The 17,761-nt window shown below is 36.2% G+C and overlaps 1 protein-coding gene across 1 annotated transcript in view; it reads left to right on the top strand.

Moving 5' to 3' along the window:
• Nucleotides 1-329: 329 nt before the first annotated feature.
• Nucleotides 330-17,761, top strand: part of EDNRB (endothelin receptor type B) — a 33,363-nt gene continuing 15,931 nt past the window's right edge. The window contains exons 1-2 of the mRNA XM_040341425.1: nucleotides 330-525; nucleotides 1,405-1,939. Coding sequence (XP_040197359.1) covers nucleotides 1,487-1,939 — 453 coding nt within the window. The 5' untranslated portion in view covers nucleotides 330-525; nucleotides 1,405-1,486. The remainder of the gene's footprint in view (nucleotides 526-1,404; nucleotides 1,940-17,761) is intronic.

Raw genomic sequence — 17,761 nt, 5'->3', positions numbered from 1 at the left:
AAAGGAAATCTTAAATTAACTTTTACGTTTTTAAGATGTGGTTTGTAAACTGTTGCCGCTCTGTAGTATTTTAGGAACGCTCATGTCTGATGTTATGACATATATGTGAAGGGTTATTCAGTTCACAAGATAAAGTGCACATTTCACATCAAATATTTACAAACCAAAACAAAAGTCTCTAAACTGAGATTTTTAGGAGCCAGGTTTGTCTGCAGTGATAGCCCAGTTTGTGATCTGTTGCAGTGATGCTGTCCAGACAGCCAGCAAGGGACAGGGATAGGGGAGAAAAAGGTTGCTGCTTTGTAGGAGGGAGCAGGCGGGGTCTGCCAGTGACCGATGTACAAGTATTTGACTAGTGGATTTCAGACACATGCACATACCAAGGAAAGGTCTCATATGTTCACTGATGTCCACTGAGATGTTACAGGAGACTCTGTGCAGAGGACAACTTACAAAGTGCAATTTATGAACCTTTAAATTCCCTACTTTTCATCATTCCTTACTAGTAGCAGGACAAATAATAAGGTAAATAACAATTAATTGTATTCACTTTTTTTAAATATGTTCAAATACGTTTGTTTTAAATGTGCCTTTTATTTTATTTAGAATTTAGCATTTTTTTACCTGACAATACTTTTTTAAGGTAAATTGCAGAGTAATATATACAGTAAATGTTTACCTGTAAATGATTTAATATGCAGAAATCAATAGCAATATTATTTGTACATACATGTATCTAATACTTATATAGCTAACTATTCAAGGCAATAATGTATCACGCATTATTTTTATTATTATTATAATGATATCATAATTTGTATGCCTATTTGTTAAAATGTGTTTAGTTTTTAACACAAATGAAATAAAACAATATTTTGTGTTATAAAAATGATATATATTAATGAAATTATTACATTGCTCTTGTTTAAATACTGTTTTATTTTTTTATTTTGTTGCTAGATTTTAAGTTTAAGCCTTGTTTTGCACATTAATAGAATTATTATGCTATAGGTTAAATCACAAAGTAGCAAAATAAAAAATGTCATGCATGTCCTTTCCTGGGACCACCATTTATGAACAAAGACCAAATCATATTTATTTGACATTGGACATTTGGATTTTAAATGTGCCACAAGTAAGCAAGGACTATGTTACATGTACCCAAAATAAAGATTAAAAAAAAATAAAAGTTAGATATTTTTATTATATAAAAGGTATATATATATAAAAAAAAAATATATGTGTAACGTGATTTTTACTTTCCTAGTGGCACACTTAAAATCCTTGATTGTCTTATAAATGGTTTGGAATTTTTATTCTATAATTTAGTTTAAAATAATAAAATAAAAGTATAAAATAAAAGATTAGGTTATAATACAGTTACACTCTTGTCATTTTGCTCAGGTCCTGCCTGGATATACTGATCGATTATCCTTCTGTACACCTGCTTATATAAAAGAAATAGCATTTTTTAACCTAAAGCACCATGCAGATCACAGAGCAGTCCGCAGGTTTGATGTTACTGCTGTTGTCTGCAGTTGCAGTTTTTGGAGAAGAGAATGGTCCATCCCTTCAGCCATTACCTAATGAAGGACTTTCATATTTGGGAAGCGTGCCCACGACAGCAAAGTCAGCTGATTTCAGGACTTTGAATACTAAGATGTTTAACCACACCGCATTTTCAAACAAAGGTTTTGCTGGTGAAAGAAAATTGACTCCAATGTGTGATAGACAAGCTAGGATTCAGGACACATTCAAATATATTACCACAGTGGTGTCATGCCTGATATTCATAGTGGGCATCATTGGTAATACAACACTTTTAAGGATCATCTTTACAGATAAAAGTATGAGAAATGGTACCAATTTACTGATTGCCAGTTTAGCTTTGGGAGATGTCCTTCACATCATCATTGATGTGCCAATCAATACATTTAAGGTAAGAAAGGCAGAATTTTCCTCTGTTACTTGTAAGATTATGATAAATTTGTGAAATTTATGCTTTTATCATATAAATGTTTACATGTATATGTATGTATCTAATAGTTATTGTGGCGCGAATACCAACTTGGATAGTACATCTGGAATATACAGTATAAGAGATTTCAATTAAATGTGTTTGCTCGATTTAATTTATTAATTGGTTCTGGTAAATTTGTGAAATTTATGCTTCTACCATATAAATGTATAAATATATATGTATGTATCTAATAGTCATTGTGGCACTACCAACAACTTTGATAGTACATCTGGAATATATAAGACATTTAAATTAAATGTGATTGCCCTTTTTCATTTATCAATTGGTTACTTTGGGAGTATATTACACCCAACCATTGATCGTCATAACAGAAATGCTTGAATAACTCAGAAAAAATCAAGGGATATACCATAGTCATGGTTTAATTTTATTATTTTATATCATCCATGTCATTATCCTGTTTACCTGTCTTATTATATGATCATTAATAATAACAATATATGAGCCCCTCTCTTATATTTATGATTTTGGTTTTATGCAGTTGGATCCTACAGGTAGCACTTTGCAGTTTTTTATTGATAATAAATAAGTACTAACTGAATAGATCACAGCATATATTTTTTGGGTTTTATTAATGTGTGATGTGTTTATAAACTGGGATACAATTATTATTAATGGATGTTTATTTAATTCACAGTTTTTTTTTCTCCAAATGCTAGAATGCATGGATGATGATTTTATCCAACTTGCATAACAAAATTAAGGGAGTAAAAATGTAACCATGTGTTTAAAAAAAAGGGCTCTTATGTCGTTTGTATTGTTTTAGAAAATAATACGCTCATTCATTAAGTAAAGCCTTTGTATGAGTTGTACACTGCCTCTAGGAATACATTTAGTAAGTAATTTTAATGCATTGAAATAACGTCAGGAATGATGTGCTATGATCTAAGAGGAAGGAGAAGGGCAAGTACTGTAAATATACAAAACTTGACATAGAGGTTAAAGCAAAGAGGAAGCCATTTATAATCCTAGACAAGTCATGTAGACTGCTGAACTGGGATCAGATATTACATAAGAGGATTAGCACTGTAAGCTGTGTATCACAATGCTGCCATACAATGCTATAGGGAATTAGCTATGTTACTGAAATGGAAACATAGCTTGTCTCTTTTGACTTGTATGAAATATATACAAAATACAATTGCAAAAAAATGTATACAAGATATAAAAGCTTCTTTAAGGAGATGTACTGTAAATATCTTTACTATCAGTCACATTTCCCCTTGAGCTTAGACTTATTCTAAAATAAATATACATTCTTTGTATGAAACCTACCTAATCATATGGTCAGTCTGCCACAAACTGTTCATGCCTAGCAAATGTAATACTTGGAGCATTTCCATAACAAGTTACCTTACAGTAATAGGTTACAGGAAGGGAATCTTTCACAAGTAAAGCAAGACTTTAAGGTTGCAGATTGTAGTAATGTAGAAATTACTTATTTTTTTAATTTGGCTTTTGCATTGCCAAGTAATCAACAGTGGAAAATATGTGTTTTTTTTTTAAGTGTCTTCTTTTGAAACAGAAGCATGAATTGTTGACATATCTGTGCATGGACAATACAGATAAGTTATTCATAATGTCCACGCTGATGTTGAATATAACATTACATTGTATTGTTAATCCAGGCACTGACAGATTCAGTGGAAACATGCTACTTTACTCACTAGTAAAAGACTGAAAACGCCATCCCCAGGGACAACGGGCTTTCAGCATGCTGCTTTGTAGAATGTTATCTATGTTTCTTTGAACAATATGTGTTACATAACCACGGGAACTGCAACTCTAAAACCAATGTAATAATAATATATTTTATTTCACCAAGTCCATCTATGTCCTTATAGCCTATGGAACTAGTTCCCGGACATTTTGTTACCTAGATATTAATGATAATATAATTTAGTAAAGATACCAGACATGTCACATGTGCATTCGTTTTCGTCCAAATGCATTTTCGTCCAAATTTCAGGTATTTTCCTTAACGTTTTAACAAAAGAAAAAGAACGCACCGAATACGAAAAACCGAAAGATCCGATATAAACAAATGCTTTATTTTAGTTTTCGTTGGTCGAATGTGCCTAACCTTAACTCTATTAGTCCAAGATTATTCTACATAGAGAGAAAAGTTTCGACATTATAAAGAGAAAAGATTAGACAGTATAGAGAGAAACGATCGCTGCTGGAATTGGGTGGGGGAAGTAAAATAAAAATAATGATGATGATGAATTTTATTGGCTGATTGTTATCAAAGAGGAGGAGCAGTAAAATAGCTAGAACTAACTTGACAATTCAACATGAACGACGAAGATTCGACAAAGCATCGAAAAACATACAAACGTCGAATCTGTTATTGAAGGCTTATGGTGTCTGTTGATAGTTCTAAGAAGATTCGACGAAGCAGCTAAACTGTACGACGCTGCAATCATACATTTCTGGTCAAATGCTCGGCCCATAGGCTATAGAAAAATTCTAATGTTGGTTGACTAGTAATAATAATTAATACATATAATTATCACTAGTCATACAACATTAGAATTCTACTATAGCTTGTAGGCGGAACAATCGACCGGAAAAATATGATTGCAGCGTCGTACAGTCTCGCTGCTCCGTTGAATCTTCATTGAACATTCGACAGACACCATAAGCCTTCAATGACAGATTCAACCTTAATTCGTTCGGATTTTCGGACAAATTCAATTTCCAACGAAAAACGAAATAAATAAAAACAAATTTCGGGAGTAACTAAATACATTTATTTTTCTGGACGAAAACGAAATTCCGAAATGAAATATTTCAGCGTGCACAAAAGATACCATATTTAATGATTTCTAACCAGCTATGTAGCTTATGAGAAAACTATAATTAGAAGGAAAATATAATAAGCCTGTCACATTTTTAAGGCAATCATGGTGCTGTATAGACTGAGAAATCTTCAAAAACTGCTTTTGTTTCTTTACTTTATGCTGCCTCAGACACTTAATAAGCTGTGGCATAATATCAGTAATTTAACTAATTTAAGACACAATTCTGGAGCTTTTGAGGAAAGCAGCAATAGGGTCACGTCTGAGAACACGGTATACTGTGTACTATAGGGATTACTATAGGGTGAACAAATTATGGAATGCTTTACATGTAAATTCACATCAGTCCCTGCCCTCAATGAGCTTTCAATCTAAAATCCCTCTATCAATCATGCATAGATACATATGTCCAATTTAGACAGGAGCCAATTAACTTACCAGCATGTCTTAGGAGTGTGGGAAGAAACCACCCATGACCTATGTAGACCTTGGCAAGCACAGGTAGAACATTCGATCTTCATGCAGATAGAGTACTGACTGGGATTTGAATCAAAGACTGTGTTGTGTTATTCATCATGGTTGTCCACAGGGCCAGTGCTAGACTATTTTGCGCCCTAGGCAAAACCAGCTTTTTGCAACCCCCCCAGGAAAAAATAAAACTGAATGATCTAATATAAGCATAAATGGGGGAGGTCAATCTGTTAGTCCTTGTACACACGAACGAGGAACTCGTCGGAAAAGACACATCGTTTTCCTCGACGAGTTCCTTGTTAGGCTTGTCGAGGAACTTGACAAGCTTGCTTTGAGTACACACGGTCAAGACAAAATCTCCTCGTTCTCAAACGCGGTGACGTATAACACATACAATGGCAGGGGAAGTTCGATTCCACTGCTTTTGCTAATCTCATGTTACTGCGTGTTAAGTAAAAGTTTGGTAAGAGACAATTTGCACTTTTCAGTCTGTTACATCGTGAAAAATGTGTTATCTCCATTCGACATGTGCACAGAAAAAAATGTGGGTTTTTTTTGTTCCGTTTCGTATCGTTCCGTAGGTTCGTTTACGTTCGTTTTTCGTAAGACGCCCGTTTTCCTGTTCGTTACCGTTCGTTTTTCGTACGAAGAGATTTTTTCGTATTCCGATCGTTTCGTATTTTTGTTACCGTTTTATTTTCGTACATGCGGGATGGTTCATTATTCTGTTTAATTCATGTTCGTTACTTGTTAGACAATAATTTTCGTGAATTTTCGTCAATGATTTGCATTCTGTATTTTTAATTCCTTTTTCTGTTCGTATTTTCAGTCGTATGTTCATATGACATCTATAACAATTTGTTATAGATGTCATATGAACGTGCGACAGAAAATACGAACAGAACAAGGATTTTCGTCATTTTGTACTTTCGTAAATATATCGCGGGATTCGCGGCACTTTCAACACGCGGCTCATCCATATTAACTATTGTTAAGCCCCATACACTTGGTCAGACTTTTTTAACAACAAACATAAAAACTATCGTTTTCCGTTCGTTCTCAGAAAATTTGTTAGTTTTTAAACTCCATCAGAAAACCATTTTTGGGTTCAAAAGTCTGGCCAACTGATCTCCCTTCAGATGAAAATCCACAGAAAAGTTTATTTGGCTTTACTGTACTACTCAGCACAAAAGAGAAGCTGCTTCACTAACTACACTCACTGCCCATTCAAAAAAACGAAAATGACATCTATAACAAAAGATTTGCATTCTGTATTTTGAATCCTTTTTCTTTTGGTATTTTCAGTCGTATGTTCATATGACATCTATAACAAAAGATTTGCATTCTGTATTTTGAATCCAAAATACGAACAGAAAAAAGGAATTCAAAATACAGAATGCAAATCTTTTGTTATAGATGTCATATGAACATACGACTGAAAATATGAACAGAAAAAGGATTCAAACAAAATACAGAATGCAAATCTTTTGTTATAGATGTCATTTTCGTTCTTTTGCCGTTTTCGTTTTGTCGTATTTTCGTCGGATCGTTCGTTCGTATTTGCGGTTGTTCGTTATGCGGCTCATTTGTAATCCCGTAGTTTTCATATTTTGATGCTTTCATTTTTTCGTATGTACACATTATACCGCGGGTACGAAAATGAACATTTTTGTACGAAAATAACATTCGTACGAACGGGAATGCACATATCTAATCTCCATTACAAACGCTACTTTTACTGAAGGTGCGCTCCCGTCTCATACTTTATTATGAGCATGCGTGGGTTTTTTAGCATACACACGCTCGCGTTTCTCATCAAAAACCAGCCCGACGAGGAAATTGAGACTCCCGTCGAGGAAAAAGAGAACTTGTTCTCTTTTTTCCTCGTCGAGTTCCTCAACAGTTTCCTCGATGAAAAACGTACACACGACCGTTTTCCTCGGCAAAAAAGCTCTCCCACCAAGTTTCTTGATGGATTCTATCGAGGAAAATGGTCATGTGTACGAGGCCTTAGAGTGTTTTATAAGGATAAGGGTGGGAGAGAGAGAGCGGGGGACGAGGAGGGACAGGACAGAGAGATCCCTAGCCATGTCCCTGTCTGCAGTCTCTCCTCTGCCCCCTGGCCCAGTCTTTGCCTGCGGGTAAGTGTGTATGATGCCCATTACCTTCCATGCCAGCAGTAAGACATTTATGATGGCCAGCAGTGGGCAGGGTCCATTCACCTTCTTGATCCAGGGGTTCTCTACTCCTTCCAGCGGATCCCTGACTGTCTGCACCTCTCGCCCATCCTTGTCCTCTGGGCTCCCAGTCAGTCTGTCCTCAGGGCCGCTGACACTATTGATGTTGGAGCAGAAAAAAGGTTAGAGAAGGAACCCAGGCTCTGGGAGGCACTCCCATGCCGTGGATGCTGCACCCGCTGTTGCTTGCCTTTTTGGGTGTCAGGGAGGCAATGGAGCTCTTCTCTCTCCCAGTCTCTCAGGCCTAGCTACCCCTAGCTGTTTGCCTACCCTGCGGCCTCTGTCTTCGGAACCATCTGCTTACCGTATGGAGATATATGCCCGCCCCCCCGAGGGCCTTTCTGTTTGCTTCCCTTTCATGGTGATGTTTTCCCTATAAAAATAATAATGACCTGCTGAGGGATTTCTTAACCATCTAAAGTCCACTTTCATCTCCTTCTGGCCCAGGCCATTTTTCAGTTTTTAGCACTGTCACACTTTGAAGAACAATTACTTTTTATTGTTTTTTTGTTTACAAAAGTTTATTGGAAGTACGAATGAGCAGTTACATAATGTAGTTGATCAAAAAGTTCAACAATAAGTCAGCGGTAATACAAACATTGCATCTTAAGATAGACCTTTTCTTAGGTGGTATTTAATCACCACTAGGTTTTTTTTTTCTAAACAAAAAGATTAAAATTTTAGAAAAACAAGTTAGTATTTTACAAATAAATTATCTTATTCTGCTATATTTCTATTGTAAAATGAACCCAAATCAGTGTATATTATTTAGATTTACTAAAACTGGAGAGTGCAAAATCTGGTGCAGCTCTGCATAGAAACCATTTTTTTTGGTCAAAACTTAATTGAACAAGCTGAAGTTAAAAGTTGATTGGCTACCATGCAAGACTGTACCAGATTTTGCACTCTCCGGTCTTAGTAAATTAACCCACAGTGTGAACGTTATAGACTCTACAAACTATGGTTTATATATTTGAAAATTGATCTGTCCTGATGTACTGATATGGGGGAATCGAGTTGATGGGGGAATCAAGCTATTTTATTTCTTTTCACCTGTGGTGGAAGGAAAAAATAAATTCCTCTATGGCTTGCATTACTTAAAGGATCAATTAGTCCAGCCAAAACAGAGATTTTTGGCACATGCTTGAGAGTTTAGCCACTGAAGGGAATATGTATCTCTCAGGATCTGTACTTGAGTTCTAAGTCTGCACATGAGTCATTTACAAAGAGGTCTTACTGTAACTGCTGTTTGTTATATTATATTATATTGTATTACTGCATTATAGTTTGCAAATTATAATTATAAAACTTTTTTACTTAAGACAGTAGGCCCAATTAACAAAATTAAACCACCAGGATAAGGATCTTTATTTTCACAAAAGTTTTTTTTTTTTTAACAATATGGTATAGTTATGGTATTTTTAGTTGAATCCAATGAGATTTGAAAAGTATATATACATACCTAAAAGTAAAACTCATTATTTGTGTGTAAAGCATGAATAGTTAACCTCCCTGGCGGTATGATTCTGTCAGAAAAAACATGCTAAAAGCGGTACCATTATTTGCAAGGAAATTTGGCGTTTTATATTGTAGGTCTGTAATTTTTAGAAATAACTCACTTAAATCTGACCAAACAAGCTTCTAATAGGCATCCCGGGTATGACATTTTTTTAAAAACAAAATTATAAATTATAATATAATAAATAATTATAACAAATAATAATATAATTATAATAAAAATTATTCAATAATGTAATCAAATCAAAATCACTGAAATTTGCTCAGTTGCAGAATTGTTGCTGTCATTATTTTTTTTTTTTTATGACGAATTTCCCCACAAATCGCTATCGCACAATTCTGCAAGTGATTATAATTTATTATCGCTGTTTTTTAGCTGATCTAAAACTATTTTTGACATAAAGGGACACTTTTGGTTGCTATGGACAATCTACAGTTTGCAGGGAGAAAGAAACGTTTTTATTATATAAAATGACATGCATGACACAGGACAGACCACTAGGGACAAGGGGTGTGTGTTTTTTTTACATACAGTACTGTAATCTATAAGATTACAGTATACTGTATGTAAGGTGTTTGTTTACTTTTTTGAATTTGGCGCCGTTCTCCGTCCCCGTGCGTCGTAACGTCGCAGGGAACGGAGATCGGCGTCACACGGAGGCACTGTGTGAATCGAGCGAGGTCCCGCTCGCTCACACAGCGCGGTGGCATCGCTGGATCCAGGGACAAGGTAAGTAACTTGTGCCTGTGGATCTAGCGAGGCAAGCCCGTGGCTGACACGGGGTTACCGATCGTAGCAAGAAAATCTAACCCCGTGTCAGACACGGGAAGACCGCCAGGGAGGTTAAACTGCATCTATAGCCAAAACATTTTGTTTTGTTTGTTTGTGGAGAGATTACCTCAATTTCCCACCTGTCTGGTAAAATTGTTGTCCCCAGGACACCAAGTGCGGGGGACACATCTTAAACAGAAACAGGGACAGAAGTAAAAATGTTTAATATGTAAACCCCACATTTCATATTTCTTATATGTGCCTGCTGTACCATGTTCTTGTATGAGAAATATTCCTGTTCTCTTTGTATTGCTTCCTTTGGCTAAAATCCATTGTGTTCCTGTCAGTCTCTGACCACCCTAAGCAGGAGAACACAGTTAGTTCTCTATCTATGCTAGCTTCCTTTTGTTTCTTTTATTAATTTTCTAATTCCAAATTTTTAGAATGATTCAAATTCAGATGGGTCGAAAAATGATCGACCGATTTAAATTCTGTGTGAAGAATAACTGGTTGTTAAGCAGCGGGCTGGGAAGGAGGCCACTGCATCCTTAACAACCAATGATTCATCAGCTGTCAGCCCCCCCCGTGCTCCAAAGCACCCCCCCCATGTTGAGGGCATGTGGCCTGGTATGGCTCAAGTGGGGGGCGCTCACTCATCCCCCCATCCGTGGCCTGCTGGGTTGCATACTTAGATAATGGTCTGGTATAGATTCAAGGGGACCCACACTATTTTTTTTAAGAATTTTCTATTGCTGTCATTGTTTTGTTTACATTTCAGCTGTCAGTTGCGAAGCCAGCTAACAGCTGATGACTCATCGGTTGTTAAGGACGCAGCAGCCGGCTTCCCAGCCTGCTGCCTAACAACCAGCTATTCTTTACACAGAATTCTAATCGTTAGATTATTTTTCAACTGATCCGAATTCTAATTGTTCTAAAAATTTAGAATTCATTCGAAAATGAATAAACTAAACTAATTTTAATGAGGTTTAATGAAATTCGTTACTATGCGTTACTATTTCATTAATAAATAACCAAAATTGTGTCTGAATTTGTATTCAGACCCAAACGAATTTCACATACCTGTTAAAGACACCTAATACAGCCATATCCATACACAACCTGGGATGGAGATATATACATGACCAATGTATAAAGCAGATGAAATATTATTAAGCCACATTTTAACGTTACACCGTTTTTTCTCTTTTGTTGATAGCTTCACGCAGTTTATCAAGGTGTATAACAAGGTCATTTTAATATACTTAGTGTAAATTTTAAAGAATTAGAATTAAAGATGTTTGCTATGGATTGTAGAATGTGATTCACAGTATTTACCAATTAAAGATGTATATTTTGGACCAATCAAAACCAAAAGTATTCTATAAAACATCAACAATGGAGATGAGAGGTTATTAATGGCGGTGTCCCTTTTGAGAAATATTAACCCCTCTATTTTTATTGGTGACCATTGGCACAGGAACCGAAAGTAAGGGCTCGTCCACATGTGAAGAATGAAGCAATCTTTAATAATGCACCTATAGCCTTTATGACATGCTTTTGATGCATTTTTATTGTTTTTTTGAAGCATTGCAAAATTATCAGGAATGCTTGTTAAATGCCCTTAAAAGTGTTGTTTTTCTAGGGGGAAGTGATGTAGCAGAAATTATCTGCTTTGAGGTATGATTAGGTTGTGATGTGATAGCAGAAATGTTACTAGATAAATTTGTATACTTTGTCCTCTTTGACACTTGCCATGGCAAGATGATCATGGAAAGAATGGCCTAGCGGAAAAGGAGGAGGGTGTTGCATTGGTATTGGGCGCATGCCATAGTCAAGTAGAACATTTCCGTACTCTTTACCACGAATTGCGGGCATTCGCTTAAAAGTCCTTATTATACCTGCATAAAGGTGTTCACGTTTTGATGCCCTTCTTGAGATTGTTAGACTTTATTTATTACTTATTTATTTACACTATTTATTTTTCTCTATTATTTCCCAGTACATTCTGGGATACAGGAACCTCCACTGCTTTCCCCCCAGCTAACAATTTATAAAGATTTTACTAACATACCATAAATGCTGTAGGCATTTTTACAGTGTGGTTACAGCATGCTACCGTTGAAATTAATGGAGGCAGCTGATAAGCATTGATGTCTCATAAAAGCGGCTTGCTGTTTAATTTTTAACAAAACACATTGCTACAGTTTCTAAGTGTACTGCACTGTGTGGTGCACATAGTAATATCCATGGCAGTCATTGAGGAGCGATTATGAGGTTTTTTAAAAAGCTGATTAAATGCTGCTTAAAATCTTGCAGACTGCCCGCCCGCATTGTACCGTGGATGGGAAGCCCGTACAGGCACAGCTATGTACTCGTCAGTAGCAGTTAGTCAGTTCCCCTCCTCCAGCCTCAGTTTGTGTAAAAAAAATCTAAAGTATGTACCATAGTTTGAAAACACTATAACTTTCACGCAAATCAATCAATTTGCACTTATTGTTTTTTTTTTGTTTGTTTTTTTTACCAAAGCTGTAGCAGAAAACATTTTGGCCAAAATGTATGAAGACATTTAAATGTAAAAAAAAAATATTGGATATGTTTTATAGCAAAAAGTATTGTTTTTTTTTTTTTCAAAATGTGCCATCTTTTTTCATTTATATCCCCCCCAAAAATATATTTTTTTAATAAATTCTTGTGAAAATAATGATACAATTTTTGTTTGTATATAGCATTGCATGACCGTGCAATTACCAGTTAAATAGCACAGCGCTAAATAGTAAAAAATGGCCTAGTCATGAAGGGGGTAAAACCTTTCCGAAGCTCAAATGATTATACACTGGGTATTAATGCATATGTGAACAAGCCTTAATTTGAAAGTTGTAACACTCTCACCAAAGGTGAGGGCTTATCTTCCGGTGGGAACATTTGTTCTAATGGCAACTATCTAAAAAGGAAATTTCTCTTATTTTGTGATGTTCTTAATAACTTCCTGTTGTGTCTCCAGGGCAGGAAGTTAAGGGAAAGCTTCCCATCTGTACTTAGACACCCTGACAAGGGTTTATCTTTTTTTTACTTCTGCCAAAGCTAATAAAAAAGCTTTGGCTTGACATAGACTTTGATTAAAGCCTATTTTCTGTTTTTCCATAATAGATTTTAACTGGTAAGTGGTAATTTGGACATACACAACAGCAGCAGCATGTTACTAATTAATGAACAGACAATAGCTCATTTTCAGTTATAGTGATCTCAGGTTTAGCATATATCATATCAATTACAACCCACAAATTTTAGAAGTCAGTTTATACATTTATGATGTACCTAAGTATGTCTAATTTTTCTCTGAACACTCTACCCCCAACAGAATAATGCACTGCTTATTTGTTATAAATGGAGCCCCTGTAATTCATTATTATATTTAATATGAATTATTGTAACAGAAAAATGTTCTTCACTGCTTGATAAATTACCCCAAAAACGATGTTGTTTTAAAACCTGCATATTATAACTGCTAAATGAATTGTCTCAATAATAATAAATGTGATCCTAAAGTGGAGTTCCACCCGTTATTTCATTTATTAAAAGTCAGCAGTTAAAAAAGCATAGCTGCAGACTTTTAATAAACCGACACTCACCTGCCCCACGGTCCAGCGATGCAGGGCGTCCCTGGATCCCCACTTTTCCCCCTCCTCTCTGTGGCGCCGTCATAGCAACTGTGGGCACCCGGCTGTGACAGCCTACGGCTTCACAGCCGGACACGTCTTGGCCAGTCAATCTTCTGGGACCTGTGACATGTCCCAGAAGATTGCTGGCAGAGAGGGGCCACATAGGGCGAGAGAAGGAGTCACCTAGGTGGCCGAAAAGAGGAATAAGGAAATGAGAAAAGAAGTCCCACTAAAAAAGTTACCCACTCCCCCCTTTTGGGTGGAACTCTGCTTTAAAGGTAAACTACAGGAATTAGATTTTTTGCTTACCTACATTGGTCTTGCTTGCCTCGATGTGCTGTATGTATAAATTAGTATAAAACGGATATCTGGAGGGCTACTGGGGAAGCTGTAAATCAAGTAGTAGTCCACTCTACATGTAAGGAGCGCTATGATCTTCGGGGCTTGCTCAGCACCTTCACCATTCACAGAATACCTCGACATTCAATGGTTATGAGGCATTCTCTAATTGAGTAATGTGGAGATTTATTAATCTCCACAAGGATTCATTAATAATGTAAACAGTTCAATCAGAGAAGAAGTTTTGTAAAGAACCATCTGAGACACAGCTCACAAAAATCCGACGCTGTAATAGTTTTGGCGCTTGTTAAAAATAGAATATAGCATAATGCTTAATACCAAAATGTATATTTTTATGTAGTCCGAAGACCTGATGACCTAATACACTAAAGCAGGCCATACATGGATTGAAATTTGGACGGTTCAGCAGGGACTGGTCGATGTATGGACACTGTAGTTGTAGAGAACCGGTTAACGGTTCTACCGGTTAACGTCTGTACAACCGTTCATAAGATTTTCCCCACTTGACCAGCATTGCAGGCTACAGATCAGTATATTCTGATGGCAGGGAAGTCTCCCCTCTGTCATAATACAATGGCACAGCTGAGAGGATTCTCTAACTCACCTTGAATGTGTGAATTGGAGAATGGGGTCAGATTTTTCTGTTCAATCCACTGCTTGAACAGGAAAAAACTGACTAATATATGGGGGGCCTAAGCTTGCAATGGGAAAGGGCTCAAAAGACTTTACAACATCCGTTTTCAAGTCATTGGGTGCACTTCTTCTTCATAAACTCCAGTCCCAACTTCCAGTAGTAGATGGGTGCTTGTTTTCCAAAAAAGACCACTGCGCAAATACGGTGTGACAAAAATTATTGAAACAACTGCCATTTTATTCCCTAGGGTGTTGAAATATATATATATATAAGGTTTGGGGGTTCTACGTAATTTTCTAGCAAAACAAAATAGTTTTTAACTTGTAAACACCAAATCTCAAAAGGAGACTCGGTCCTTAAGTGGTTACAATTATTCCTAATGAAGTTACATTTTTTGTCAAAGAGACAACTTTTTTTTTTTAATGAAAAATCTAATAATATTTAATTTTAGGCATGTCCAGATGAGTAATGTTGTCTTTATCTACACCATTTTTTTTTTATAGCTCATAGTGACTTTGGGACACTCCTTATAATTATAGTACCATAATAGTAAACAATTCAATACACCCACTATAATACATAGAAAGTGACATATGTAAATATCTCAGAGACTAAAACTCCATTCATGACAAAGCAAATTAGCATCACACACATCCCACTATCTGGATGTTTTCCCCTAATTCAATCTAAAAGGGATGTATTGTCTTGTCAAACAGTATTCTTCTGAAAACCAAGTGACCCATGTCAGCAATTCCCTGTTGTTAATTTGACAACACAGAAACATTGAGAAATGTAGAACCACCCACAGTCTGCACAGTCTGTAGTGAACAAGTACGTTCCCATACTTAATAGTATTCACCTATCGTCAATTGCCAATCAATGCCAAATTTCCCACATTTTGTCCTTCTAACCCCCAAATCAAATGAAAGTATTGAATTTCAATATTTATTAATGAATAATTAGATGCATTAAGGATCATTTAATTGATAGTCTGATTTTCTTTTTGTGTGTAATACAATTATTTAACACATGAGTCCTAAAATATGCTGCTCAAAGATTTGCTCTCTGTTTTTAAGATTGGATAATAATCAGGAATCAATAGAATTAGTGTGATGAGGCTGGCAGAACACGTAAATATGCTAATCTTCAAGTCTCCAATCTACAATTTTAAAATCTCCAATTTAGTGACATTCATGAGCTATAAACCGTTCTCCAAAGCAGTATTTATTTTTGAGTTTGATTTTAGAGATCCGCGTTTACTTGCATTTATTGTTTATTGTAAATTATATGTAAACCCTAAAAATGAATGACTTTTTTTCTGGTAAATATACCATTGACGTTGTTTTATCTGCTCAATAAGTGTGAAAATCTGTCATGCATCCCATGCATTCCGCTGTGTTATCAGGAAGTGAGTTAGGACTACCAAACTCCCCTCAATTTTTAAAGTAGAAGAGAGTGGAAGGTATTCTGTAGTCCTGACACATTTTTTTTCAAACAATGTCTCCCTTGAACAGGAAGTGTGTTTCTGGCAGGATCACCAGGTGAAAATAAAGGAAAGAGACTGAAAAAAACTAAAATTGATTCAGCCACCTGCAGTATATAAAAAAAATGTTGGATTTAGATATACTTTAATATGAACCAAACTACATTCCAAATGTATCTCAAATTCATAAAACTCTTTTCTAGTGGCTATCTATAGTACATTGCAGTCAACCCCCTCCCAGATAAATATGTAGAGATCTAAAATATCAGCAACATGCTTACATTGCTTACAGTCTGCCAGACTTGGCTAATAGTCTTGTATGGAAGAAGGACCAGTAAGTATGGCCATAGACAGACAAGTGCATCACAGAGAAGAATAAATGATGGGACACCTGTTTGCCCTTATTAACATTAAACATGTGACATTAAAGTCCATTAAAACAATGTATATTAATGTCAAAGCACATTTTTTATTGATTTTAATAGATAATGTATGTGCCTTAAAATAGAGAGGTGTGACTCTAAGCTTAAACCCTAACACCAGCCCATATCTACACTTTGGATAACGTGGGGTAGAGTTAACACTTCTGTCATGCTTTTATTTCTGACTCCATTGGGGCAGTGCTGGATTAAATTCTGTGGAGTCCCCTAGGCAGTCAAAACCTTGGGGCTCCCCTTGCAGGTTTCTGGAGGTTTCTTGTGCATGCTCTTTAGTGTGATAACATTAACATAAGTAGTGTGCATGTCAGCAGCTAGATGGAGATGACCATCACTACTAAACATTATACATATGTAGCGCTACCCTCTAAGGAGTAGCTTGGTAATTCTGGGCTTCTTGTTCCACGCCTCAACTCCAAGAACAATATCAGCCCCTCTGACACATCTTCTGCAAGCACAAGTAACACAATAAATGTAAAATACTCTTCACCTAGCTGTATTGCCGCTAGAAAAAAAAACACACACACCAGGTTAGGGATAACTACTTAATCCATGAATGCAGATTAAGATAAATGGCAATTTCAACAGAATTAAAAAACAGATCAGGCAAATTTAGACACAGGCTGCTAAAAAGGGTAAAATAACTATACCCAAGTAGAAAATTGGAAAGGAGGAAAAAAAAAAGTAATTTCCACCTGTTTGTACCCCTAAAAGAGTTCCTCGGAGGTCAGCATTTCCGCACTGATGACGAAGTGAAGCAGGCTATTATAGGAGGTTTCAGGTGTACTGAAAAATCTTTCTATGCTGATAGTTTTCCAGGCATTAAACGCTGGGATAAGTGTATAAATGTAGTGAGGAGTATGTCGAAAAAATAAATGCAGTTTTCATTCCTTGAAATTTGTACTTTTATTATAAAAACTAAAAATTTCCAGTTTTACTTGAATTCCCCTCCTATAAATAATGTCACCTTGTTGGCTATGGAAGGAAGAGACCAAGCACATGGGAATAAGGGGTGGGCATGCAAAGCAACATAGGGGAACTCACCATTTTTACCAGGAACTAAAAATTGTTCTAATGCTTTAAAGGGGTTGAAAAGGTAAAAAAAGTATTCCCTAAATAGCTTCCTTTACCTTGGTGCAGTCCTCCTTCACTTACCTCATCCTTCGATTTTGCTTTAAAATGTCCTTATTTCTTCTGAGAAATCCTCACTCCCTGTTCTTCTGTCTGTAACTCCACACAGTAATGCAAGGCTTTCTCCCTGGTGTGGAGAAAGCCTCTTGAGGGGGAGGGGGCGAGCAGGCAAGTCAGGACACTCTCTACTTTGCAGATAGAGAAAGGAGCTGTGTGT

The sequence above is a fragment of the Rana temporaria genome, chromosome 2 (assembly GCF_905171775.1).
Source record: "Rana temporaria chromosome 2, aRanTem1.1, whole genome shotgun sequence".
Lineage (NCBI taxonomy): Eukaryota > Metazoa > Chordata > Amphibia > Anura > Ranidae > Rana > Rana temporaria.
Note: the sequence above shows the minus strand (reverse complement) of the source record. Positions and strands in the feature narration are given on the sequence as shown.